Below are 26,697 nucleotides of genomic sequence, written 5' to 3' on the forward strand. Positions count from 1 at the left end.
ACTAACAAAAAATCAAAACAAACCCACACTTCTTTAAAGATCGTTTGCAAAGCTGTCGAGTGTATTAACGTGCCAATAGGAACTGGAGAAGGCAGATGCTGAGTAGGAAGTACATGTTCCTCCTGAACTGGCTGGAGCTGTCAGGGTCTCCCCTGCCATCTGGCCTGTCGGAGCATGTGGCAGATTCACAGCTCTCCGGGGAGGACGCGCTGCAGAGGCCATAGGATCCCATTATGCTGTTTATGGGGACAAGCCAGACATTTGTCTCGCTGAGACGGGATGTCAGTCGAGGATGCTGACACGTGAACCACACGTTCATTTCCACAGCTCCTCAAAAAACTCGGAGGTGCGGCTGGTACGCAAAGAAATGCTGATGCTTAAAAAGAACCGTGTCGGAACCTCGACGCATTTCAGCCAGACGCAGATACCAGAGCGGGCGGGCACCGAGCCCTCCCCACGGGGAGCAGGGCCGGGGCCGGTGCCGGTTCTTGGTGCGGGCGCTCAGCGCAGCGCTGTGCCGAACCCCCCCGCACCGCCGGAGCCCTGACACCGCCTCCCTCATTAGCATCCCTTCCTCCTCCTCCTCCCTCCTCGCTGCCCGGCCGCCTGAGGGGTGCATGCAGCAGCGACGGAGCCGCGCCGCCCCCGGCAGCAGCAAACAGCAGCAAGGCAGCGAGCGCGCCTCCGCTCCGCGCCAGCGCCCGCAGCAACTTTGCCGCTCCGCGGGGTGCGGGAGCGGGGCGATGTGACCGCGCACCCGGCAGCGGAGCACCCCCGGCAGCGCGGAGCGGAGCAGCGAGGAGCGGAGTCCCCCCTTGCTTCCCTCCCCGGCTGGGGCGGAGCGGAGCCCCACGCCTCCCCCCCGCCTCCATCCTCGGCGTGAGCGCGCGGAGCGAGCGGAGCCCCTCCGCCTCCCTCCTTCTCTCCTTCCACCCCCCTCCCTCCCCGGCGGCGCCGCAGCCCGGGGCGGGAGCGCGGATGCCGCGCGGAGGCCCGGCGGAGCCCAGCGCGGGGGCCGGGGCCGGGGCGCCGGGCGGGCGGAGCGCGGGGGATGCTGAGCCTCGCCGCCCGGCACCTCGCCCGCCGCGGGAGATGCTCCTTTCGTGGCTCGCCCTGCTGGCTGGCGTTGGGCAAGAAGCGCCCGCGGCGCCGACCCCCGCGGCGGAGGACATTTCACCCGGGGAGTTGTGAGTAACCCGCGGAACCCCCCCTCCTCTCCGCTGCCCCTTCCCCGGTTACTCACCTCACTCCGGGCAGCGCCGGCCCCGCGGCGCTGGCAGCGTCGGCGGCTGAAGCGCTCCCCGGCGCGCCCCGGTGCCCCCCTTTGCCGCCGCGTGTCCTCCACCTGCTCCCGGCTGATCGGGGCCCCTTTACACCGGTGCCCCCTCCAGCCGTTTTATCCAACCTCGTGCCTCTCGTTGCACCTGGGCTGCCCCTGCCGCCCCCCCCCGATGCTCACGAAGGGTTCGTTCATCCCCCCCTGCACCCAGTGCCCCCCACCCCGTGCTCTGCACCGAGCCCTTTGGAAGCCGGAGTCCCCCTCCGTTAAATTCACTGTGTCCCCCTGCACGCCCCGCCCCTCCGTTAAATTCACTGTGTCCCCCTGCACGCCCCGCACCCCCAGCACGGTGACCCAACTTTCCCTCAGCCCAGCATCGCAGGGTGACGGCCCCACCAGCTTTCGCACATGGATGGTGATTTCCCAGGCGCCGGGAAAGGGCCGGCCTGTCTCGAGGGCTCCCTGCCTGCCATGGAGCCGCACCAACTCCAGCGGCAAGCCGGGTGAAATGGCACGTTTGGAGTCGGAGCGATCCCTGGGGACTGGGACGCGCTCGGGGATGCGTTAGGGGCTGCTCTGTGCCGGCAGCAGGTGGAGGGTTGGCTTCATTGCGGTGGTCTGCACATTGCGGGCATCCTTGTGGTCCTGCTGCTCCGCTCACAGGTGCCTGCTCGGTTTGCAGGGAGGTGACAGGTTTTAGCAGCCGTTGAGAGCTCAGGTCATGTCCCAGCCAGGTCACGGTGCCAGCAGGTCTGTACAGCTTCACGCCATCTCCTCTGAGAGGGGAGAGATGGAGGCTTTTCTGCTGGAGGAGGAAAAGTTTCTCATATCTCATACCAGCCGTAGCTCAGAGAAGCCCCGCGACTACGTCAAAGCTGGGTGTCAGAAAGCCATCTGTGGCTGGGTGTGGGCGGGCAGTCCTGGGGCTGGACCCGCCAATTTGGAGAAATTCCCTGAAATTCAGCGAATTTCAAAGTGCTGCCTGTGCAGTGCTGGGAGGGAGGGAGGGAGGGAGGGTTTGCAGCACGGCAGGGTTATCTAATGAGCAGGGCTCGCTGCGCCAGGACGCTGCTTCCCCCGCCGAGGCTCGGCCACCAACGCGTGCTCCGGCTCGCAGGCTCCGGCTCAGGCACCTGCCGGGAAGGACGGAGCGTGTCGTTCCCCATCAGTTCCTAGCAGAAGAAAAAACGTGGTGAATATGAGGTACATCTGCATCATTATGGTGCAATTACTTCCCCCTGTAACCAAATGTTAAAGCTGGAATTAATATTTCATGCAAACAGCACACAAATTGATGTCTTCTGCCCCAATCAATTTGACTCAAACTTTGTCTTTGACCTGCTTTTATCCTTGCTGCCGTATCCACTCTGCACTCAGCTTTTACAGGGTAAATGTTAATACTCAAGGGGCTGATTAGTTACTGCTGACAACTTTCAGGCACTAAGGAACCCTTTTTGTCCTGGACTGGATTTGAGCAGTAGCTCCAAACCCAGCTGAAGAGCTGGGGCCATCTCGCAAAGCAGAAGGTACCAGAGATGGTGGTTACACAGCAGGAGTGAACTGCAGGAGAAGGGAATTACATCAAAAGAAGTCTTATTTAGGCTGGGAAGCCTAAATTTAGGGTGTCAGATGAGTGTCTCTGTGCTATCTCCCCTCCAGTGGGAGTGCTTGCTGGGGGCCAATAATCTCTCCAGCTTGAGACAGCACTGGTGGGATTCCGAAGGGGTTGAATGTAAATCATGATTGTGCTTATGCCCTCTAATGAGCAGCAGGGAGCATAAGATGCCAGGTATTTTCAGAGGTGTTTGTCAGGAAACTACCACTGTGTGTGGGAAGTGAGAGCCTCGAGAAGAATTATTTGACATCCGCTTTATGAAGCAACTAAGAAATTAAAGATCTGTGAGGCATTTAAATCAAATATTTGAAAACTAGGAAGCATGAAACCATGGCAATAGGAAGCTCTGCTAACCTTGGAAAATTATATCCAGCAGTTCTCTGCAGTAAACAGAGCACAGTATCAACAAGAGCTTTTACATCCCCCCTTGCACCTGAGAGGCTGTCAGTGCTGAGCAGGACCATGCCTCTGAGCTGTGTCCTCTGCTCCACTCCTGCTCTAAGTTTGTTTTAAATGAAACAGTGGTGCTGGGCCAAATTAAAGTTCAGTGAAATGAAAGAGGGCTATAACTCAAAGGCAGTGCTTGTTAGAGTGCTGCCCAAAGCAATATAACATGGAATGATTCTCCAGATTTCATTACTAGTGGAATATCCTGCCCAGTTTATAAATCTAACTTGATTATTAATGTTTTTATTGTTCTCCATTAGCTGCCCTAACAAAGAGGGCATAAAATAGCAGATGGAACAGAGCTTGACTTGAGTGATTCCACTGAATTTTTAGTACGCCACTTTTGAGATTTACGACTTTGCATTTCGCACTGCTGCCTTTACAGTAAACCCCAACCTCTCCTTCCACAGCATTCACAAATTGCATCTTTTTATGGCTGTTGAGCTTGGGCGTCTCAGGGGTGCAGGCAGCAAAACCTCTCTATACCTTGGTAGTAACGGAGTAATGAGAGCTTTCACCTCAGTGGGCTTTGAACCACGTCTGGGGGGAGGTCTCCCTTCAAGTTGTACTTTTCAGAAGAGCCGGCGTGTGGAGTTTGAACAGCGAAGGTGTTGACCCGGAGACTGGCTGGTTTGGAACGGAGCCAGCTGTTAAACAGGCAGCTCCTGCCCATTCCTGCCTGCTGCAGGTGCACAGCTGTACAGCTGTGGCAGGGCAAAAGCTCTGGCTTGGGGATGGACTGATGCTCGAGGCTGAGGAAGCGTGGCTTGAGGGAGGCACTTTGCTCTGGGGCGTTGCTTTGCCCTGGCGCTGGGGTTGCAGGACAGGAGATGGTGGTGGTGGCCTCACTGAGATCATCCCGTGTGGACATGGGCTCTGGTGTCATCACCCAGGGATGCAGGAGTGCCAGGAAAGTTTTAGTTTGGTTGCAAGAGCATGGGTGGGGGAAAAAAAAAAAGACTGTGAGCGGCTTTTTCTTGACTTTGTGGCCAGGGGTGAGAGGGGAGATCTGTTCGTGCCCCCAAGGCGTTTCTCCAGCTGGGGATTGCTGGGCATTCCTGGGGGCTTGCGTATGACCAGTGCCTCTCTCAGCCTCCTGCTCACAAAGCCCTGTCTGTGTTGTTCCCAGAGAAGTTGCTCCCAGGGGATGGAGGCATTTGCATTCATCGGTGGAGACCAGGGACCCGCGTCCCCCTCTGCCGCCGTCCCAAGCGGCTCTTTGTTCAGGGCAGGGCCCTCGCCTTTGTGGCAGCTTCTCATTTGAATGACAAGGATGCACTTGTGGGGAGAGCGGGGTGGCACAGAGCCCTACCAGGCTGTGCCCCCCCGGCTGGCTGCGGTGGGCTGGGGGATAGACAGAGGTTCCTCTGTGTGCCCACGTCAGGGAGAGGAGGGGCAGGAGTAGCAGCAGTTTCCTATGAGTCTGTGCCCCGTGTCTCACAGGTGCCAGATTTCAGACTAGAGGCCAGCCCGTGACTGGGATATGGGTTCATCCTTGCTGTTTCTGGGGTGCTGCCCCGGGAAGGGTAGGAGTATCCTGCTGCTGCCGCTGCCAGATGCCCAGTGCAGCTGCACATCCTGCTCCCACCTGCCAGGAGTCAGCCAGGAACTCCCCTAAAGTGCTGCATTTAAGCACCCGGCGTCGGGCATGTCCCTGAGACATGGCTTAGCTCCTGTTTCAAGGCTTGGGATAATCAGCTTCTTAAAGTACAATCCTTGTAAGAATATAGGCTGTTCCTTCTATCAGGAGAAAGTACCAGGCTTCTTCTGTTTCTGCTAATGGGGAAATTAAAAATTGATAATTCCAGTTGGAGCTTCATTCATCCTCCTAAAATGGCGAGTCTTTAAGGACAAAATGCTCAATAGATTCCCTAAACAATAATGCATTCAGGCCAACAGCACTGAGGAGAGGAGCTTTGCTTGGCCCCCCTGCCACTAAAACACTTCGTGCCTTCCCATATGGAGCAGGGACCATCCCAGGTCCATGAATTCCCTCCAAGAAAGCTAAGCTACCATATTAAAAAAAAATGATAAAATGAAGTGCTGTTGGTTACATTTTGAGGTACCTCTTGAAGCCAAAGTACAATGCAAACTAAATTGACAAAAGGCTGGCTGGAAGCTTTCAAACAGCCGGGCTGCTGTGAAAGCATTTAATCTGGTATTAAAGCCCTGGCTGGTGTGAACTGCTCCTTCCCTTTCAGATTTGAGACTTCCACATACAGTAATGCAATTTACTCCTGGACTTGGCTGCTATTGTGGGCCCAGCCGTGGGAATTACCCGGGCCAGTCACTCCAAATTACCCACTTTAATGAGGCTCTGCCTTCGAGAAGGGTTCAGAGCCAGTGGGTGAAACCCTGCTGTCACCAGGGACTGCCCCACGGTTGGTGCTGGGGATGGAGTATTGAGCTCCCACCTTGGCCCTGCTCTTCATCCTTGACACTGTGTTGGGTATAGAAGCAGCTCCTGGCTGGCAGGACCCCCTGTCTGGACCCTGCCATCCCTGAGGGCAGCATGCAGTGGAGCTGTACGTCCATACCTCCTTTTGCCCCTAAGAACTCCTCAGAAGGGAGATCTCTGCCTGCGTGACTCAGCTTGCAATGTTTCGTTATTCTCCCTCATTAAGTCAGACGTGCAAAGAGGCAACACAAAACTCAACGTGTGCCCATCCCTGCCTGGCTCCAGATGGGGCTCTCCTGGTTCGGGGCCTGGGGGTGGCTCACCAGTGAGACCATGTGGGTCACGGGGTGACATGGGTGATGTCATCATGAAGCTGGGGGGCTTGGGTGTGTGTGACACCCTGTTTGTCCTGGCAGGTTCGGTGGTGCCGGCGGCGGCTCGCTCTGACTCATCGCCGGGGCCGCACACTAATTTCTCATTATTTACTCATTGGCAAAAGTGCTGCAGGAATGGGCTGTGTGGCTCCGGGAAAGGTTGTGCTGCGGCTCAGGGAACCTTTATTTCTGGATGCTCTGGGGGCAGGCGTGTCCCCTGTGTGGGTCTGGGGTCCTGGCTGGCCCCGTGGAGGTCACAGCGTGGGAGGGAAAAGCCCTCACATCTCAGGTGATGGTGAACCTGGGCCACCACTTTGTCACTCTTTAAAGTATCTTGCTCAGAGTAGAGCAGCACTTGAAAGCTAAGGATTTGATTTCTAAATAACCTGAGATCTGACAGCAACAGTTCTCAAAATGCTTTCTTTAATCAAAATCACTTTAAATGGGTAGATTTGGGAGTTTCGCAATCACTTGCTGCTGCGCACGTGCAAGCTGCATCTTCTTTGTCCCAGATTTTTATGAGGATTGTCTCTGTTTTCTGGGTCAGAGAATTAAGAGATTTGATGTTACATTAAAAAAAAAACCCACACCAAACCACACATGCAAAGTTAAATCCAGTGCAAAACAAAGCAGACGTGCGGGGGCGAGGGGAAGGAGCTGCTGAAGGACCGGAGAGTTTTAGATCAGCGTAATGAGAAACGCCTTTGACCACGGGTTTGTTCCAAGGGAAGTCCTGACGTGGAGTAAATGCCGATGCTCACCGAGGAGTGTGGTCTTCAGCTGGGACTCTGGCTCTTTGATTAGCCACGATGATTTAATAGAAAGGAACCCAATTAAATCTGAGGAATTTCCTGCGTCAGAATACACCGTGTGCACAGGAAAATTGTTCTTCCAAGAAATCTGGAGATGATCTACAGCTCCTGGCGAGAACAGCCCAAACACGGTGACTTGGGAAGTGGAAGTATATTCAGGAGGTTTTTTTCATATTATTTTTACAAGAGGGAGTTTCTGCCCATTGACTGTCAGTGGTCAGGCGGAGTTCTTCATGCTGGCTGACATATTATTTCATCCTGACAATATTGATCTTTTGAGTGAACAAAAGCAATTTTACCTGTGTCACAGAGCCCTTGCTTGAAGGTGATGGACACGTTTGGATTACATCGTCTTGTCATTTAACAAACTCCAACAGGCACCTGCTGTGGTTCAGCTCCCAGTGCTGCCGCTACGTCCTGGTTCTGCTCTGCAATTCAGGTGTGTCCTACAGAGCCCACTGCACATGTCCTTCCTTAAGGATGCAGGACAAAAAGTTCCCTCATCCAAAATACAAGTGGGAGATAAGAGATCTGGACTGCTTCGCCCACAGGTTTGTCTTCATTTGTCGTGCACCGTGTGGGGGCATTTAACCCGGGGCTCACATCCCAAACCACCTGGCTCTGGATTTTTCTAGTTCCCACCAAGTGCCCCTTGCTGGAGATGGCAGGCTATGAAGAGATCAAAAGGAAACTTCACAGGCTGTTGCCAGACTTTGGGGATTTCACTGTCCAAGGCTTTTCTGAGGCTGAGGAAGCAGATCTGAGGGCGGTGCTGGGATCAAGGGAGCAGCTGAACCCTGGAGGGCACCCAAATGGGATAAAAAGATGGAACAGACCAGGAAGGGGTTTCTATGGGATCTCTTTTGAGAAGCAAGCCTGGAAACACTCATCTGAGAAAGCACCCACTTGATTGGCAGCTGTAGACTTCCCAAAATACTGCGAGTTCTAGGCTGTAGTGCTTGTTCTCAGGCTTTGACTGTCTACATATCAGTCAACCCTTCATTAAGATTCGCTTTTCTCAGTGAGGTGTTGTCACGTGCAGAAGTGCTGCTGCTGATACTGTGGCTGGAGTATGTCTCAGGAGATGATTTTCCTGTTTCCCTCTGTGGAAGCTGTGACTTCTGGTGCCCTGAGCTGCTGGGTGGCTCTGCTGGGCTCCTCCATGGCCATAATTACCAAAAACTTGGATGGCTGTTGGGCTGAAGGGTGTAACACAAGAAAATGCTCCTTTTGTTTTACTATTGCTCCTGGGGAGTTTGATTACAGGACCCGAAGGAAAGCACAAGGCGCAAAATGATACTACGACTGCTAGAGACAGTCCCACCAGGACTCCAGATCTAATTACCTGTAAGCTCTGGAGCTGATGAATTCAGCCTTTGGGAAAGGGTGTCAGGTCTCATTTATCACTGAGCAAGAGAAAAACAAAGCAGTCTCTCCTGTTTTTCTTGAGCCCACCACGTGCAATCTCCTCCGGAGATATTACATCCACTCCACATTAGTTATGTCCTGGCTGGTGCTTGGTCGAGGCTGTACCTTTGACAAGGCTCGTTTTGGGGAGCATGGGGAGCTCCCCCCAGCCCACAGTCTTGTTCCCACCCTGTTGCTTGTGTTTACTTCATGGTTGCTGTTCCTTTCTCACGCTCATAGTGTCCCTCTGGCACGTCCACCACAGAAGGGCAATCAGTGATGCTGCTCAAGAAGCGTTTTTCTCCTTTGATAAATTCTCTGCATTAAATTGGCTTTTATTTTTCTTGTTTGTTCTCCATTTTGATGCTGCTTGGCAAATTCCCCGTTGCTCTGTACCGAGCCGTGCTGTCTCTACCTTTGCATCCTTCACGTCAGAGATGCATTTTTGTTCAAAAGTGAGAGGAAATTGGATTCACAAAAGGGAAATTCCTCACAGACGTGCCTGTGAAATGGCAACGTGTTTTATATAAAGGCACAGCTAAAGAGAGGTAGGTGGTTTGGGACTTTTGCCACATTTTTTTTTTATGTTGCAGAAATGTATCCTCCAGGTCTGATCAACGAGACTCTGAAACGAGGAATAATCTTGCCTGGCCTCAGCTGGCACTGAATTGTACAGCAATCCAGTCCTTCCTCCCAGGCGGGATGCATGTCATATTTCATGACAGAATGACAGCCCTGACAGACAATCTGTTGCTGTTTTGGCATTTCTGATACACCTTGTGCTTTGGTACACACTCACTCAGTGTCCAGCAGGATCAAGATAATCTAGAGGAAATGAGCTGACACAGTCCAGGGTCCCAATATGGGCAGTGAACAGGGCAACACTGATTTGAGCAGTCTTCTACCTGCTCACCTGGGTTAAAAAACTCACCCAAGATGATACGAAAATTTTCTTTCTCTGCCTAAAGCCCACAGCATCAAGTGCATGATCACATGCCAGGCTCTGAGACACCAGACAGATGTGCTTGTTGACCAAGCAGCCTCACTGAAAGGTGGCCTGAGCTCCAAGCACCACATCTGAAAGTCAAAGGCTTCCCTTTGTGAAGGGCATCCAGTCCAGGCTGGAGTGGGTGGCTTTTCTTTGCTTCTCCTTCACGTTTCTGTTACTAGGGAGTTACTTTCGCTGGTTTATCTCTTCCCAGCAAGGTCTTTCCCTGCATCAGGGTTTACCAGGAGCCCAACGCGCCCTTCAGGCAAAGCCCTTTCCCCAGAGGGAACGGCTCTTGAGGGTTCATGCTCCCTGCCTGGGATGTGGAGGAAATGGGTGACACTGGGAGCCCCTCCGTTCCCCTCCCTGCAGCCCCCCGGTGTTGGCAAGAGCTATTCCAGAAAATCGCCTTTTTCAGCAAAAGGAGTTTATTTCTGCAGTAACAAACGTGGTGGTGAGGCAGGGCTCCAGAGCCGGGGTCTCCGGGGAGATGTGCATCAACCGCTTTCCTTCTGCGGACAAAACCCCGGGCGAGCCCCGGCCCCGGCTCCTGCTCGGGGACCCCGGAGCGTCCCGTCGGTGTCGTGCCGGTGCCCTCTTGTGGAAACTGGGAAAACATCCGAGAAAAATATGTTGGTGCTGGGCTGGGAGCGGAGGTTGGAAACCCAGCCGGGGGAGTGGAGTGGAGCGGGGTGCCGGGTGTTCCCCCCGGGGCTGCGCTGTGCCCCCTCCAGCCCGAGAGCCTTTGCCATTGCTGGAAATGGTATTATTGCCATTGAGGGAGATTGTATTAACCGAGCCTGGGGGCAGGGGCTCCCAGCTCTCAAATCCTGCCCCTTGGTGCACACCTTTGGGCACTGAATCCCTGTGTGGTGACAAATGTTCATGCTTTAAGTGATAATGCTCCCAAGGCACCTCTGGACCTCCTTGCTCTTGTTCTGCAGTAACTCCCATTTCCCTTGTAGCAAACCTTTATCAACAGTGGCACACACAGACTCTGAATTTCTTCTTGAACCAGCGTGCCATGGCCCTGAGCCTGCTGGGTGTTCCCTGTAGCCACAGAGCAGGCACAGACCACCCTCCTTGGGAAGACGTCACACAGCTTTGGTCACCTCCCAAAAATGTCAGCTGGTCAGCATGCCCAGGGGACTGCAGGGCCATCGTGCTGGCTCTCCCCTTCGCAGCCCACCACCCCTCTGTCACACTCTGCAGCTCTGTCTGCAGCTCTGGCTGCAGAGGGTGATGAATAGCTGCCCTGGAGCAGCACCTTCTGACCCCACCACCCGCCTTGCTCTCTGTAATAGCTGGCAGAAATAGCACTGTGCTGTGTAGGAAATGCCAGCCTGGCACCATCAGTCTGTTTTCCATCCTCTGTTCTGGTTTCCCAGCCCTGTGGGACCCTGGTGAGCTGCGGGTCCGTCTCCCACATCCACCAGGGGAGCAGCCCAGGCAGTGGATCTCGTCCTGCTGCTCGGGAGCCCCATTCCTGCGCCTTCCCTGAGTTCAAGTTCTTGCCTTCTCCATGTTTCCCTCCCATCTAATTTATTAATATCCTGAAAAAGCAGCCCCTTTTAAATTTCTAAAGAATTTTAACTATTAAAACCAACTTGTCTCCTCTTGCATTTCCCAGACTTGGCAGCTCTTCTCCCTTTAATGCTTTCCTGGAAAGCAGTGTCTATAAAAGCCCAGCTGTGTCGGGGAGGTCACGAGGGCCAGCCCAGGCAGGGGCTGTGCATCGTTGGAGGTGAAAGGGAGCTGCAGTTGTGGGAGGTTTGTGCCCAATTCATCCCGAGTCCATGGGGTGACTCGCTGTCCTTCCTGCATCCTGCCTGTCTGTGTGATCAGAGATACTCATTTTTGCTTGTCTATTTAGAGGAATAGATTCTTTGAGCAAGGACATGTGCTTTTATTTTTTTTGTTTGTTTTGTAGCTCTGGGATCATCTCTCAGCCTCTAGGTTATCTAGACCCGTACTGTGTCTGAACCCTGCCACTCCTGCATTCATTTCCTTTTGTCGAGGAACAATATTGTATTTCTGATGTTCTGTACAGGGAATTCAGTCTTGGGAGCCAGACTTGTTCAGAGCCAGGATTGAGCAGGGACAAGGAGCTGAGCTCACATGTTCAGAGAGGCTCGGATCTTATTCAGAGCCAAGAGATACAACTGCAGAAATTTAATTAATGTTGCAAACCCCTTCAAAGCAGAGTTTCTGGCAAAATTGCCATCTCCACTGTGCAGCAGGTAGGATGCCTGAGAGGCCTCCACAGGGATCTGTCACAGAATAACAAATGTTTCTTTACCTGGATAGTTGCAAGGACAACAGAGAAAATCAATATGATACGCTCCCCTTCTCCAGGGTAGCCTTGAACCCTAACGAGAAAACTAATTGGCAGCCAGGCCCCCAGCACATCACCAGCTGGGAGTGGGGTGATGTGCAGGCTTGGACGACCTGGGGAAGGGCACAGGGTCTGCTGAAGGGCACTGTGGGTGATGAAGTAGGGCTGGTGGGGAGCCCTGAGCAGGGGCTGGTGCAGAGGAGGGCATCTTAGTTTGCAAATTGGCCATGGATTGTTTATAGTAAAAGAAAGAAAAAAAAAAAAAAAAAAAAAAAAAAAAAAAAAAAAAAAAGTGATTCCTGCAGCCAGGACTGAGCCTGGAGAAATCATAGTAATAAAGACAGTGGCAGCTGGAGTAAAATATCACCCAGCTGGTTCCCTACAAGGATGAGAGGGCAGGGGGAATTGCTCTTTAAAGATAATCCAAATACCTGCATTTTTCAAGGGCTTCCAGGTCTCCATCCCCATTGTCCTGGAAGAAGGAACTCATCCCTAGCGGGGGGTCTATTCTGGGAGCAACAGTGCTTTCTACTGTGATTGTATTATCACACTCCAGAAAGCACATGCTCAAACCATCCAAGAAGGTGGTGAGCAGAACTGGCCCATCTGTGGGGACTCTGCAGAAACAGAGGTGTTCAGCTGAGGAATCACTGCTGGTTCTCAGCTTACCCTATTTTTGTGGGGCACGAGGGCCTGTTGGCCAGGGAAAAGGATGATTCTGCTCCTAATCAAGAAGCGTAAAGGAAATTAGTTGTTTCCACGGCATCAGAACAGCTGAGGGAAGCTCGGGTCTCCCAGGCCTGACTTGCTGGCATGTGGCAGGGTGGGCAGTAACCTCAGCACGAGCAGCAACCAAAGCAGCTGCAAACAAATCCTTTAAGGACTCTCCTGACATAAATAAACATGGAAAATAAATGATGTCCCCAGCACTCTGCCCTCAGCTGATGAGAAACAAGCTGCATTAACAAAGTAGTTCAATAACCTGGAAGAGCTTCAGAAGAGACCTGCTTGGCAGCCCGAGGAGAAGGGGGAGCGCTGCCTGTGAGTGTAAAAACAAGGTTATGAAATGTGGCAGAGCACGAAATGATACAGTGAGAAAGTACTCACAACTTGAATTATGAGTGATGATGGTCTTCCTGCGAGGAAGAGCAGAAAGGAGAAGAGTTGTCTGTAGCTGGTGGTGGATATGCAAAGCAAGGGCAAAGGGTGCCAGGTTTGTGTCCTGAGTTTTGGAGCTGCAGCCTGTGTTTTCAGTCACACAAGCAGTGATCATGTTTTCTGCAGGGGAATATGCTGTGAGTTAAGAGGAGGGCACATAAAGCCTCCTGGGGGGCTTGGTGATGTAAGTGCCATCCCCAAAGGTGCAGCAGCAGGTGCCTTGGCAGAGGGGGTGTTGAAGGGGCTGCTCCTGCCATCATGAGCGGCTGACCTGGCTCTTTGTGGCACAGAAAACCTTGAACTTTACCCCCAGCCCACTCTGCTCCTTCCTGCTTCCCACTGCTCCAGCCCATCTCCTGCTTCATCCTTTAATGAGAGGGGACGGGGCGTTACCCGCTATTCAGCGCTCCCTGAAAGCTTCTCCCCTGGATGGATCGGAGCGGTTACCGCTTCTTTTATTCACTCTTGCATTTCTCCGGCTCCTCTAGAAAATTCCCTTTGTTCATTAAACGACCTGTCTGTTTAGGGGCCCAGATGGCTGCTTTTCTCTCGGCTTTAGAAATCGCCTGCTTAATTTCCCTGGTGCCCTGCCAGCCCCGCTCCGGGGCGGGGGAAGGAGAGGGGGAAGGAGGGTGAGCACGGCGAGGCTGAGAGGCTCTTGCAGGGCTTCCCCGGCACCGTCCCTGCCCGCAGGGACAGCTCTGAGCAGACGGGCAGGACCGAAAACTGCCACAGTCTGGTGGAGCGATGGCTGGAGGACACTTCCCACCCGCTCAGGGTCTCCTGGTGATCCCGTTTCTCCCCCCTGCCCTACTAAAACAGCACCCAGGGAGGGGCTCAGTCCCAGCACTCACATCTCTGACAGCCTTGTCCTATTTCCAGCCTCCTGCTAGTGCTGTTTCCTTGTGATTTGAATTTAACTCTTAACGTTAACTCTTGATTTCAGTGTGCAGTGCTGGTGATGCCAGTGAGCTGTGCCTGCAGCAGGCACTGGCTGCCCAAGGCATCCCTGACCACCACCCGTGTGTGTCAGCAAAGGGCTGGGCACCCCAAAAACCCCCACACCATCGGAGTTCAGGACAAGAAAACCAGACCATTTGAAAGCAGTGCAGGTGGTTTAGGCGGGGGGAGAGTGCTGTGACCCTGGCTGGGTTTGGGGTGATGGGAGAGGTTTTGCAGGAATGTGCCCAGCTCTGCTGTGGATTCATCAGCAGGAAAGCCAGGCTGGCTGAGAATTGCCTTGGCACTCGAGGGAAGGCGTGTTACAACCAGGCAAGGCATAAATATGTTTGATATACTGACTTTTAACATGCAGCTCCATTCCAGAGGAAATGTTGTCTGGGAGGAGGCTGCTGTGCGAGAGCAGCACCCCATCAGGGCAGCCAAGAGCAGTGCCCTGCCACAGGGGCAGCCGTGGGGCTTCGCTCACTCGTGTGTCCTGTAACCCTTTCTACTCTCCTGGTAAAGCCCCTGTCACAGGAGAGGTCCCTCCAGGAAGGCCAGCCTGAAAAATGGGTTTGGTGACAACCAACGCTTACCAGGGTTAGTCTTAATGGCAGAAGGCAGCTTAGGACCTGCTAAAAGAAACCACGTCTTGGCTTCATCCCAGTTGTGTGTTCCTTTGCTGCAGCATCATGGGGCAGTGGCCTCTCTGCTGAGGGGCTCGGGGTGGCTTTTCTGGAATCAACTGTTGCTGGTTTTCACTGCCTCGTTTCACAGACTCCCAGTTCCATGGGTTTAGAGATTCCAGGTGCATTTAGAGATTCTGTGGCATTTATGTGGGAAGATGAGCTTGGGCCTGAGCTGGTTGAGGGCTGTGCCTATGGGGGTCCAATATGCCACTGAGGTGCTGGATGCCATTTCTTGCTGGAGGATGAGGTTCAGCAGGGATCTGATGTTCCTGAACCCCTCCAGTTCACCTCTGCCATGGCTGCCCTTCCTGAGGGTACCACCTCTCCTTCTCATTTCAGAAATAATGCAGAAAATTATCTTGCCTTGATGCAATCCTGATAAATTTAAAGCTCACCTTGGCAGGGTGGCCCAAGGTGCGAGTTCACTAGTCCGTTTCATGTCTCAGCATCCCCTGGTCACATCCAAGTTTGGATTAGCCTCCTTCATCTCTCAGTCCATCCTTTTTGACTGATTCAGCTATCTGTGCCATTTTTCCTAAGAGAGGAGAGGAGGTCTCACTGACTGCCCCAAAAGGACCCTTGACAGTGACATTTTATTGCCAGGTGATGAGAGAGCTTAATTGAATTCCTTTGCCCTTATTCTAAGGCAATTGCAGAGTAAAAGCCTCTCGTGAGAGCGCTTGGCCGCAGCATGGGCGGGCTCTGACACGCCACTGGGCCATCTCCCTGCTGCTGGAGCTGCTAATTCAGGAGCCTGGGGGGCTGATGGCCTCATGGCAGCACTGGAACGTAATTGCTGCCATGTCTGAAATATGGTGGGATGTTATTTGCAATGTATTAAATTATGTTAAGTACCTGAGTAAATGCTTATATAAGTATTCATGTAAATCCATGCACATGCCCTGGTGTTAGCTCTCATCCATCCCCATCCCACCTCTGTGCTCACCAAGGGAGAAGTGTGGTTTTCACCTTCTCAGTGTCCATTTTTGCTGAGGAGCAACTTCACCTTCATAAAACCAAACCCCGTGGGATGGCCCAGCAGTGTCACACTGCCGGCTCTCAGAAGCTGGCAGGCAAAATTCAACCACTGCACGAACTAAACCTGCTTGCTTTCCTTCCTTCCTCCAAACATAAGGCTGGAGACTGGTGGCTTCCTCCTGCTCTGCTGTGTGTGGGAGGCAAGCGGCTTCCCCCGGGGGATGCTTCTGCTCAGTTCCATTTAGCACAGTGCTCCCTAAAGGATGCACAATGATGGGGTTTGCATTGGCTTTTCGTGGATTTTAAGAAAGTCCTTTACCTGCTCAGGTCTTTGGCTTCCCACCCGTTGTGACAGGCTTGCAGTAGCCTTCCACCTTTAGCAAAAGGCTTTGAAATCTTCTGATTTTATAGAAAATATGAGTGCTGTGGGTTACTTAAAAGGGATGTCAGAAGCCAGGTGGGTTTTGTTGGCGTGGCTCGATTTGCTGTGCCCGTCTGCAAGGCAGGGGCAGAGCCAGGGGTGCCTGGACCAGTGGCTAAGGCTGTGCTGGGCAAACCTGGCTGTTGCCATCCAGATGAGGGAGCTGACCTCAGCCCCAGCAGCAGAAGCCCTGTCAGGTCTGCAGTAACCAGCCGTCACCAGCCGTGTGATGTTCCCGGGAGGTGAGCGGCGGAACAGCTCACGGCTTCTTCCACTTGACAAATGTTTCCTGGCACCGCCGGGGAGGTCATCCTATTTCCCCCAGAGCCATTTGTCTTCTTGTCCCCAGCCTGTTTGCATTCCAACCACATCCAGCCCTCCCTGGCTCTGCACAGCCCCAGGCTGTGCCTGGGAGATGCCGCCTGTCCCAGGGTGCCGGGAGCGAGGGAGGGCTCAGTTCAGCTCTGGGCGGGCTGTGTTTGGCAGGAGAGGGTGTCCCTAGGACTGATGCTGCTGCCTGCACCCTCAGAAACAACAGGCTGTGTTGGAGCAGAGCCTAGGGAATGGTGGGATGTGAGAGAAAATCCCTGTTGGTGCATATCCAGGTCCTCTTGCTGCCATCGCTGGAAACCTCTACCTTATTTTCCAAGTTGCTCCATGGGTCCAGCATCCTGGGTGGTGGATCTGGCAGCTCTGTAGGTGATGCAGCCATTGTTCAAGAGCTCTCCCTGCTGTTGTGGAGCCCTGCTCCTGCTCCTGCCAGTGTTTCCTCTGCTCCTGGCAACTGCTGCCACTCTGAATAATTTACCAAATAACTGACTGGCTTAGAGGAGCTGCTGCTGCCCAGTGCCCCGTGCAGGGCTGGCTGGCACAGGTCCTATAGGGCAGGGCATGTGCTAGGAAGCTTTTGCCTGCTGCTGATGGTAGGGCAGGAGGACAGGCAGCAAGCCAGCAGCCTGGGAAGGTCAGCACCAGGGAATCAAAGTCACCCTGTGCCTGGGGAAGAAGCCAGGTCTGGGACCTGCTGCTGTTCCCGGGAGCAGTGGAAGCGTCCAGGTGGGATCCAGCATTGCTGGGGTTTTACAGGCACGAGCTGAAGACTTGGATGCCTGGTGTGGGTCCCCCACCCTGAGAAAAATCTTGGCTTTGAGTAAAGCATCCAGAGCTGCTTCATGGTGGCATGTAGAAGGAGAATTAGCTTTTGGAGCTCTTCTGGTGACCATCGTCTGCCCATTCACGGGGCCCGAGGGAGGGTGGCAGCTGAAGAAATTTTCACAGAAGCAAATATCCAGATCCAGTGAGCAACTTCCTCACTAACACCAGCACAACATGGCCTTGCTCTGCTGGTGCCCCCTGCTCCAAGCCAGTGACCCACACTGGAAGGAGCATTCAGTGTGTGATGCCATATCTTTAGCAAAAGATGGAAGCCACAGCCAGCCCCAGACAGTTTTGCCTGTGAATCAATATTTTTTGCCTCATTCTCTGTTAAAACTATAACTTCAACCATTTAAAACAAAAGAAAAACAAGGCAATAAACAAAGTCTCCAAAGGACTGAATAGCAAGACCTTGCAAATGAGATCAAGTAAGTCAGAGGAGCCTGGAATTTTAATGCTGGAGGAAATGCCTATTCCTGGATTTATTTCCCCTGGAAAGGGTGAATTTGCTTCCAGCCAGCACAGGGGCTGCTTTCCTGGGGAATGGAACCTGTGGTGCTGGTACCCATGCAGAGGGCAGCAGGGAAAGGCAGGAGGTAACCAAAGCATCTGGGAAGAGGGAAGAAAGGGCTGGATCCAGCCCCGCTGCAGCAGAGGCAGCACAGGGTGGGTGCAGAGCCCGAAAGCACCGCTCCCACTTTCCCTGGGCTTCACCACTGAAGGAGCAGAGCGTGGTGATGACAAAAAGGCCAGAGGAGGTGGGAGTCTCACAAGACAGAGAAGCTCTGCAAGGGAGAGCATCACTGCTTGGGTAGCCATTGTGTGTTGGAAACCATTCCCTTTCTCGTTGCTTCCCTCTCTCCTCGCTGTGCCGTGAGATGGTTGGGCTTTTTCCAAATCACTCCCATGCGGGTGGAGAGCTGGGGGGGGGGGGATGTGTTTCACATTTCATAATCTGTGTGACTTGATTAATTCAGCCGTATGTTCAAACCTCATGAAATTGGCCAATTTTGCCGAGGTTTAAAATAGATTATATCCATCTCCTGCCGTCAGTTTTGCAAATAACCACTTGGCGGCTTCTTAAAATGTTAAAGATAGGGAATAGGCTGCACACTGCCAAGGAGAAGTCATATTTAAAAGAGATAATATGTCTTCTGTGTGAGCTCAAATGAGGAAATGGATGTTTGTGAAGCTCTTTAAAGCATGGTTATGTCAAGAGCAAGAAGATCACATTTGTTTTTCATTTGTATGCAAGGTGAAGAAAGGACAAGCCATTTTTTCCTCCTCCTCTGAACTCTTACAGTCTTCCACCGTGGAAATTGGTGATAATTGCTGCAAAATGGCCCAACTGGGTCAAGGTGTAATTTTGAACCTTGAGTATCTTTCACCTGGCGAGCAATTCAAATGATTTGACTTTGACACCTTGGCAACCCATCACTGGAACAAATAGAAATCTGGAGAGTGGATGGCAGCCACAGAGCAGCATCGATCCAGGCTGTGAGCAGCCCTGGGAAAGGCCAGCTGCTGCCTTTCCCCACAGCCAAGAGCCTTTTCCATCAATTCACCTCTGTTTTGGGTAATTGGCTTCTGCACATCAGGCTGGAAAGTGCTCTAGAAGCTGCTCTTTTCTCCCCCCCCTTTCCTTCTTCCTGGAAGATTTTCTTAGCTTTGAACAAAGAAAGGGTAAGTTTTGAGTTGTGGGGTGAAGATGAGCTTGGAACAGCGGGATGAGGGTCCTCAGGCTGAACCAGTGCATGGAAGTGAGACACAGCTCAGCAGCTTTGTGACACTGCTGCCAGCACCAGCCACAGCCCTGGGGCTGGCAGAGCTTGCTGTGGATGAGATTTTGCCTTGTGTGTGTGAGTTCCTTCCTGTCCCTGCTCACAACTGCTCCTCTGCCAACCACCTCCCTGGGACAGCAGAAACGCCTGTTTAATTACAGCAGCTTTGATTTTGACAGCACTAATTTCCCTCGCCGCCTTCTGAACCTTCAAGGTTCTCTGCCAGCAAAGATAAAGCCCCTTTGCAGAGGCTGTTTGCTCCTGGGAGGGTGCTGGTGCTCCCACACCAGATCAAAGCACAGAGAGGAGCAGAGGGTGATGGGGCCACAGTCATGGGACCGTGGCCTGACGATCTTGAGGATGCCAATAATAGGAGTTAACCCAGCCTGCACAAACCCCTCCTGGTCATGTGTAAATGGGGCTGGAGAGATGGGGGCTGTGGTTTGGGAAATGCTTGGCAAACCCTTGGGAAGGGTTGGTGGGAGCAGGGACCCAGGGAAGCTCCCCACATCTCTCCCCTTCCATTGAGTAATGCAAAAATAATCAGTTTAAGGAGGTCTTGCCTCAGTGGTGGGGAAGCAAAAAGGTTCTTTGTGATGGCAATCAGGCTGATCCAATTTGATGGCTTAAAAGCACTGATTCAGCAATCAGTAAAATATGCACATGTGTATTCTCTTCAGTAATTTATTCACAGGCATAAAAGTTAAACACCTGCTTATTCCCATTGACCTCACTGGGTCTCAGGCACAAATGCTCATTGTAGCAGGGCCAAGAGAGAGGGGAAAAAAACAGCCCAACTTCCATCTGCAGGTATCTGTTGTTTTAACCTCTACATTTTTAATGCATCTTCACTGGAGGAATAAATGGCAGTGAAAAAATGTAAGGCAAAAGCCTGGCTGTGTGGATACCTGTGGTGAAAGTCTTACTTCCACTGGGAAGGAGGCTGCATGAGTGGATTTGTTTTTAATTTCATCTTATTGGAAGGAGAAAGGGAGGCAGATATATGAAAAATTAAGGTGTTATGCTGCATATCTCGTGTAATTAGAGAAGCTGACAAACATAATTAGAAAAATTTGTCTGCTAAGCAAACACTGACTGTAGATGAGGGTAACTAGCAGTGTTTCCTCCAAGTACAGCTGGGAGGTGAGGGTCTCTCTTCAGCTCTCCTGGGTTTATTTTGCAGGGATGCTGGTGTTCAGCAGCTGCTATCAGACCTTCATTGCTCTGTATGTTTTGATGTGCTGGAACAACTTCTCCCCCCTAAGTGTGGTGGTGTGGTGCCAAAGGACTTTGACAGGGGAGTGTTCTCGCCCAGCCCAATCTGTGTAGCTGGTTATAGGTCTCCAGGGCAGAGAGGTTGGTACAGCTGAAGGTTTCTCTTCTTTCTCTCTGTGCAGCTTTGAAGCTGGTGTCACAAACTCCCTGGCAGTCTCTCCTGCCTTGGTGCAAACCAAAGACCTCTCTTGTATATTGATGATCACCTAGAGATGCTTTTCTTGCACAAGTTTCTCAGCTACAGCTCCTAAATGAGTGTGTGTAGCTTGGAGGAGCTGTATATTGCTGCCTTCTGGGTGCAGTACAGCCAGTAGGACATTAAAGTGTCAGATGCTGAGAGAGTTTCTGGTGGCCTCATTCCAGGATTGCTGCTTTTGGAGAAATTGGTGCCTTGTTGTGCATTAAATTATTTATAAGTAGTTTGGTTGGTGGCTGGATTTGAGAATTAAAACGTACACGTGAAAAAAGGTTTTCAATAATGAAATAAGGTAGCAAAAAGATAAAGCCATTATATGCATAATTAAAATGATACATAACTATATGTTCTTTATGTAGCTGCTTCAGCATCTCAACTAACTTATTAGGCTGAGTAATCAGCCCCTGAAGCCTCTCCCTGGCTGGGTTTGGCTCCTGCTCTTGCTAAAGATGTTTCAGAGCTGCCTGGAGCAGGGCCCTGGCTGGTCTCTTGGGGATAGTGGTCCCATCTTCCCCCTTCTACCCCAACTCCTGGGCATGGAGAGTGGGACATCATATGACAAGGTAGAAAAACAAAGTCTGTTTTTATTGTATCCCTTCATTAGTGTCTTCCTGTTTCCAGGTTTCAGGGTGCTCACAGCCTTTTGAGGGTGCACTGAGGGGTTCAGACACACCCTTATGAGAAGCAGTAAATATTTTCTCCCTATGAACTAATCTATTTATTGTCACGGTGTAGAGCTCAGACACTGAACTGCAAGAGGCCAGACTGGGAATAATTTCCACAGGATAGGAAGCTCTCCCTGCAGGCATGTGGTTGTTGAGAGAAGCTGGACCAAAACTTCCTTAAACACTGCTCTGGAGCATCCTGCATCTGTGACAGAAAATGCCGTGTCCTGCTCCTGTGGGGCAGGTCTGCTGTGAGGGGTGCTGGATGAGGGAGGGATCACGGCCCCACAGGTGCCCCAGGGAGTGTTGGCCACACTGGACCTGCTCTGTCCCTCTAATTAACCAAGGGGATAAGGAAGGGCAGTGTCTAAGAATGCTGCTTTGGTTTACCCTGGGGTAAACCTGGAGACTCCCAGTCAAAAAAGCCACCAAATGAGTTTGAATGAGAACATACTGAGCCAGCTCTTTAATTAAAAAAATGTGGTTTCACCACTTCTCTCGCTAGTCCCAGCTGGAGCCCTCACTGTGGTGAGTGTGCAAATGAAAAGAAATGTCATCTGCAAACTCTCTATTTTCCCTCGAAGCCCCAAGTCCTGCTGCAGCCAGACCCCACGTGGGGCTGCACTTCCAGCTTCCAGGATCTCAAGCAACATGAAAGACTTCTGAGCCTCCAGATTCAGAGAGAATAATTTAAGCTTTAACCTTTCCTTACAAGATGCAGTTCCAAGGGAGCCTTGCTGTAAAGTCCACCCTTATGTAACATTAAAATGCACTTACACGTTGGGGCTCTGGGGAGGGCTCCCGTTCCCAACTTACCCACTGTCTCCTACTCCCCACTCATCTGCACAGGTAGGAGGGAATTTTGGCTTTACCCCTGCTGTCCTTGTGTGACTGGACAGCTGGCATCTGCCTGGTGTGTGCCCAGGTCCTGCCTGTGCTGGCCAGGAGGGTGCTCAACCCTGCTCGTATGGAGAACCAGTGGAGCCTCCAGCAACAGAGGGAGGCCTGAGCCACACACTCATGTGATTTTTCTTGCTGTTCAGGTCAAATATGTCTTGAAATTACTCTGCTTGTAGTTGTTTGATGGAAGTTTTCTTGTCCAACGAGCTTGCTTGCCTTCTAATAGTTTTGCTGTGGTGGTGGATTTATTGTTGGGAATGTTCTCATCAGGCTGCTCAAGGTGTCAGAGATCATCTCCAAGGCGTTGGGCACAGGCAGGAGGATGAGGCAGTGGGTGCAAAGGCAGGGGAGCAAGGGGCCACCTGCCTGTTTGTCAGTACCTAACCCCCGGGGGGAACTGTGATGGTTTTGTGGGCAGCATTGCCCTGGAGTGCTTGGCAAGCCAGGCAGGATGCAGATGCTGCACGGGGGCATGCTGGGGGGGGGTGAATAACTGCATGAGTGATGCTCCTGGCTGGCACAGCGTGCTGTGGGAAGCTCCCTGCCTCTTGCAATGTGCCTGCCCCCCAGCCTGGGGGTTGGAGGGCAGCAGGAGGTGCTGGGCTTGTGCAGACTTGGCAGCATCCATGGGAGTGAGGCTTATCCCAGCACCAGTTCCTTCTTGAACCTGCCTTACTTTGGTAATCCCTGGAATGCAGGTCACTGCTGCAGTTTTCTGTTTAGCCAGATCTTCACCGGGGTCCGTCTGCTCTCGGCTGACACTTGCCTCCTCTTACCAAGCAGTCTGTGATGTCTTTATCAGAGTGTGCAGTGCTTGCCTCTTGCCTTCTCCTTGCACTTCCTGTGCTGCTTTTCCACGTGCCAGGCTTTGGGTGTGACCTGGTGGTGCCTGCCCACCCTGGCATCCCACTGTGTGGGCCCCCAGGATGAGTTATCAGCCCCTCGTGCCCTGAGAGCCAGGAAGCTGCTTTAATGCTGCTTACAGTACAAGATGATGGCATTCAATGTGCTCACTTATACACAGAGCAAACAAAAAGCCCATTAAAGTGGGCCCTGCTGGGGTTACTGTGGGCACCCTCCTGCTGCTGCCTTTGTGGTGGCAGCTTTTAGTCAGATTAAATTGTGTCAGAGCAACCCAAATAGATTTCCTTCTGTTCCTCCTTCTCCATCCATCCATCGAAGGACGCCTTCTGCTGACATGTTTGTACTCCCACGTGGTGTGAGCTGTGGCTGATGCTGGGTCTGACTGAGGGGGTGGGTAATGGAGAAGGAAAGGGACTCCTCAGACCTGGGTGGAGGAGAAATCCTGGCTCCTTTTGAGCTGTGGGAGTTTTGCACTGGTCTTGGAGGAGCTGAGATTTCACCCTTTCTTTGTCAGCCCCAAAACCTGCTAGCCCATGAAGCAGAGACTTTGTGGCAGTGGAAGTGCCAGATTTTGTTCAGTGGTGGCCCTCCAGAGAAAGGCACTTTATAGCCATGGAACTGAGAGAAAAATACAATCTTGTAACTTCTGTACTCCTCAGCATGACAAGGACTTGGTCTTCAGCTGTCCCTCTGCAGGGGTGGGTGGGGAGGAGCACTCAGCTCCATCCCTGCCCAGTGCAGTGCTCCTCCTCCAATTAATCTGATATATTTGGGCTCCTGTTTGATTCTTTATCTTCTCCACCCAATTATCTTTCCTTTTCTCCTGAGTTGGTTGCAGAGAAACTGTCTCCTGTGTGTTTTCTCCCAGTTTTCCTCTGGAGCTCTGGTGTAAGCTCCATACTGGTGCCTTGCCCTCTTTATTTGGGCAGTTTGTGGGGAGAAATGTGTCTTTCCACCCTGGTATACAGCTGGACTCATGAGTCCAGTGTGGTGGTGGAGAGGAGGGTTGCCAGTGAAGGACACTGGCTCCAGGAGCTCTGGTGGGAGCACAGTTCTCACTGCTCCAACTCTGAGCCCATCCCATGAAGGGCAGATGTGCTCTTGGCTCCTGCCAGCCCTGTCCATAACAGTGTATGAAATGCTGCTTCTGAAAGATTCCTTCCTGGCTGGTGTCAGTCAGTAATTAAAACCTGATATATAAGAACTGATTTGATTTCTTTCTTCCCCCTCCCTCCCCCGCCCGTTGCCATTATGTGGCTTTGTATAGCTTGAAATATTCCTGATGGTCATAAAATTATCTTGGCCTTTTTCAAAGTCAATACTTGCTTCTCAGTAAAGCCACGAGCCTGTGGGCTGGAAAAGATTCAAGTCTTACTAGCTGAGCTAAAAGGCATTAATTCACAGAATGTATACATCACAATGCTGTCCTGCCTTGCAGCGAGTCCTGCCTGCAAGATTTCTTCCCTTGTCTGCTAGATGGACTTTGGACATCTTCTTTTATTGCTTTGAAAGCTCAGCCTGATGGATGGATTGGCCAAAGTCAAGCGAGGGCTTTGTATTAAAGCAAGGAAAGAGACAGGTCAAAATGAAGTGTTGGGATGACTGAGATCAGCACAGGCTGGGAGAAGCCACTTCCCTCTGAGTTGTCAGTCCAAGAGCAGTGGCAGAGGAAGGGGCTCTGAGATCTGATTTTGGCTGCTGTGGAGTAACTTTACCTTTGCAGCAGCTCAGTTATTTCTTCTCCTGTGCTTGTTCTGCTCCTGCTGTGCCTGGTTAGTGGAGAAGTCTTGTGCTGCTCGTGGTGGGGCTAATCCAGGGGAGCAAGGAGAAGGCAAAGATGCAGCAGATGCCTGTTCATTTTTAATTGGATGTGCAGGGGAAGGGGAGCCATGCCCACCTCAATTTCTTTGCCACATCAAGTAAAATTCACCCTGCCAAGCCCCTGCTGCATCTAAGCCCCCTGCCATGGCTCTGCCTTAGTGGTAACACAGCTGACAAAGGTTTCTGCTGGCTTTGTCCCTCTCCTTGTTGGACTTGACTGGTCTTTGTCCCCCTGTGCTGGCTGGGATGTCCCCACATTTACAGAGAATTGGGCAACACAGCCCCCAATAGCCAAATCCAAACGACTTTCCCACCCAGGGAATTTTGTTTCATTGGGACCACAAGTGCTTTTATTTGGGGGCCCTTGGGGAGCCCTGCATGCCTCAGTTTCTCTGCCTGCAGCCACACTAATGGCTTGTTTGCAAAGCAGAAAGGAGAGGCAAAGAATGGCCAAAGGCATTCACTTAATGAAATAAAGGAGAGAAAATAGAAAGAAAGACTCTTGCAAACTCTTCTCTCTTCCCACACAGCCAGCTGACATAACCTCATTAAATGCAGGCACTTGCCTGCATCCCTGTTCACAGAAACCTGTGGAAAATTCACAAGACACTCACATGCAAATCCAGCTTTTCCCAAGGGACTTAAAAATAGTGGCATTAAATGAAGAAAAGGAAGTGAAACAGGTTATGAGGGGTTTGAGGGGTTTGTTAACCATTCTGGCCTGAGGTGTGCTGATGAGCAGCCAGCTGACAGCATCACTGCCACCTCCCCAGCCTGTCAGCTGCAGGTACTGCCCAAAAGATAAAAAGTAGTAGTTAAAATAAAATTTAAAGCCAATTTTAAAAAAAACAAACAAACCAAAACAAACAAAAACAAACAAACAAAAAATAACAACCCATTGGTCTATTTTTAACCTGAGGCTTTAAGCAGGAAAAAGGCCAGCCAATAATGCAGACCATAGAGCACTGCTGTGGATGATTGCTGAGAGGCACCGAGGTTTGGTGGCCAGGCCATCTTCCCCAGGAGGTGTGGGACATATGCTCCCTGCAGTGTGACTCCAGCCCACCCCTCCTCCTCCTCCCTGCTTCCCTTTTGCCATTTCTCTTCCTCATAGAGATCCCTCTGGGGGAAGGATGGGCTCTGTGTATCCCTGTGGGACAGCAGCCTCGGAGCCAGAGATGCTATCACTCACTGAGGATTATCATTTCTACCACTGCTAGAAGAATGTTCATTTTGGTGCTGCTAGATTAACCAATGGCATGAATATGCTTAAATTTGCATTAATTTAGAGGTGTGTGTTTTGATTTCATTGGTTATTTTACGAAGAACAAGGTTAACTTGGTTTAATGGCTTGATGGTTGAAATTACCCTAATTATGCTTTGGAAGTTGCATCCCTCTGAGGAAGGAGCCATGTCCTACCTCAGTGGCTGCTGCTGTGGCCCTGCTCAGGGACAGCTGTCTGACAAAGTGGGTTAATTGCACCACAGCAGCAGATCTGCTCACACTGAGGTGCCTGTGTCCTTGCTGTGGAAGAAAATAAAGGATAAAATCTACACCAGCAGCTGTGGCATATAGGGAAAAAAAGAAAACAAAAACTGAAAAAAACCAAAGCTAATTTATTATCACAGCTAGACGGGTCCCATCATCAAACCTGCTTAATGCTGCTTGAAAGCTCTCTGTGCTACCCTTGCTGGATGTACCCCAAAACATCTTCTGAAAGGCAGGGCTGGAGCTGCAGAAAGAGGCAGGTGTCTGGAAAGGTCAAATTGTCTCGCTCCTGTGGTAAAGAGGGAGTAACACTTACTTCCTGATATCTTTATGGCTCTCCTGTGCCAGCTGCCATTTGAGCACAGCAACACCTTTCCTTTCACAAGCAAAGCAACTGGCACATTGGTAAGGAGGAACAGGATTCACCCCGCTCTTTAGGAAGAGGAAAATAATCACCTGCATGAACAAGCTCATTGGTGGTCGAGGCAAAACCCTCTGCCAGGCAGTCAGCAGAACCTGGTGCTTTGCCTTGGTCCCTCCAAGGATATGCTCATTCTGTCTTCTTCAACCTGGTGAGTTTTCTTGGCCTCTCTCCATAGCAGTGTCTTTGTAGCATCACTGCTCCAAGCCCTTGAGCCCCAGGGTGCTGCAACCACGACCATGTGCAGGTCCTAATCCCTGTGTATTGCCCAGCTTTGTGAGCTTTGG

General features: G+C 51.8%; 1 protein-coding gene across 1 annotated transcript in view; it reads left to right on the forward strand.

The window, feature by feature from the left end:
- Positions 1-978: 978 nt before the first annotated feature.
- Positions 979-26,697, forward strand: part of MMP17 (matrix metallopeptidase 17) — a 59,927-nt gene continuing 34,208 nt past the window's right edge. Inside the window, exons 1-2 of the mRNA XM_018076194.2 lie at positions 979-1,187; positions 2,063-2,183. Of these exons, the coding sequence (XP_017931683.2) occupies positions 979-1,187; positions 2,063-2,183 (330 nt within the window). The remainder of the gene's footprint in view (positions 1,188-2,062; positions 2,184-26,697) is intronic.

Source organism: Manacus vitellinus, unplaced genomic scaffold (assembly GCF_001715985.3).
Source record: "Manacus vitellinus isolate BGI_N305 unplaced genomic scaffold, ASM171598v3 scaffold_31_pilon, whole genome shotgun sequence".
In the NCBI taxonomy this organism is placed as follows: domain Eukaryota; kingdom Metazoa; phylum Chordata; class Aves; order Passeriformes; family Pipridae; genus Manacus; species Manacus vitellinus.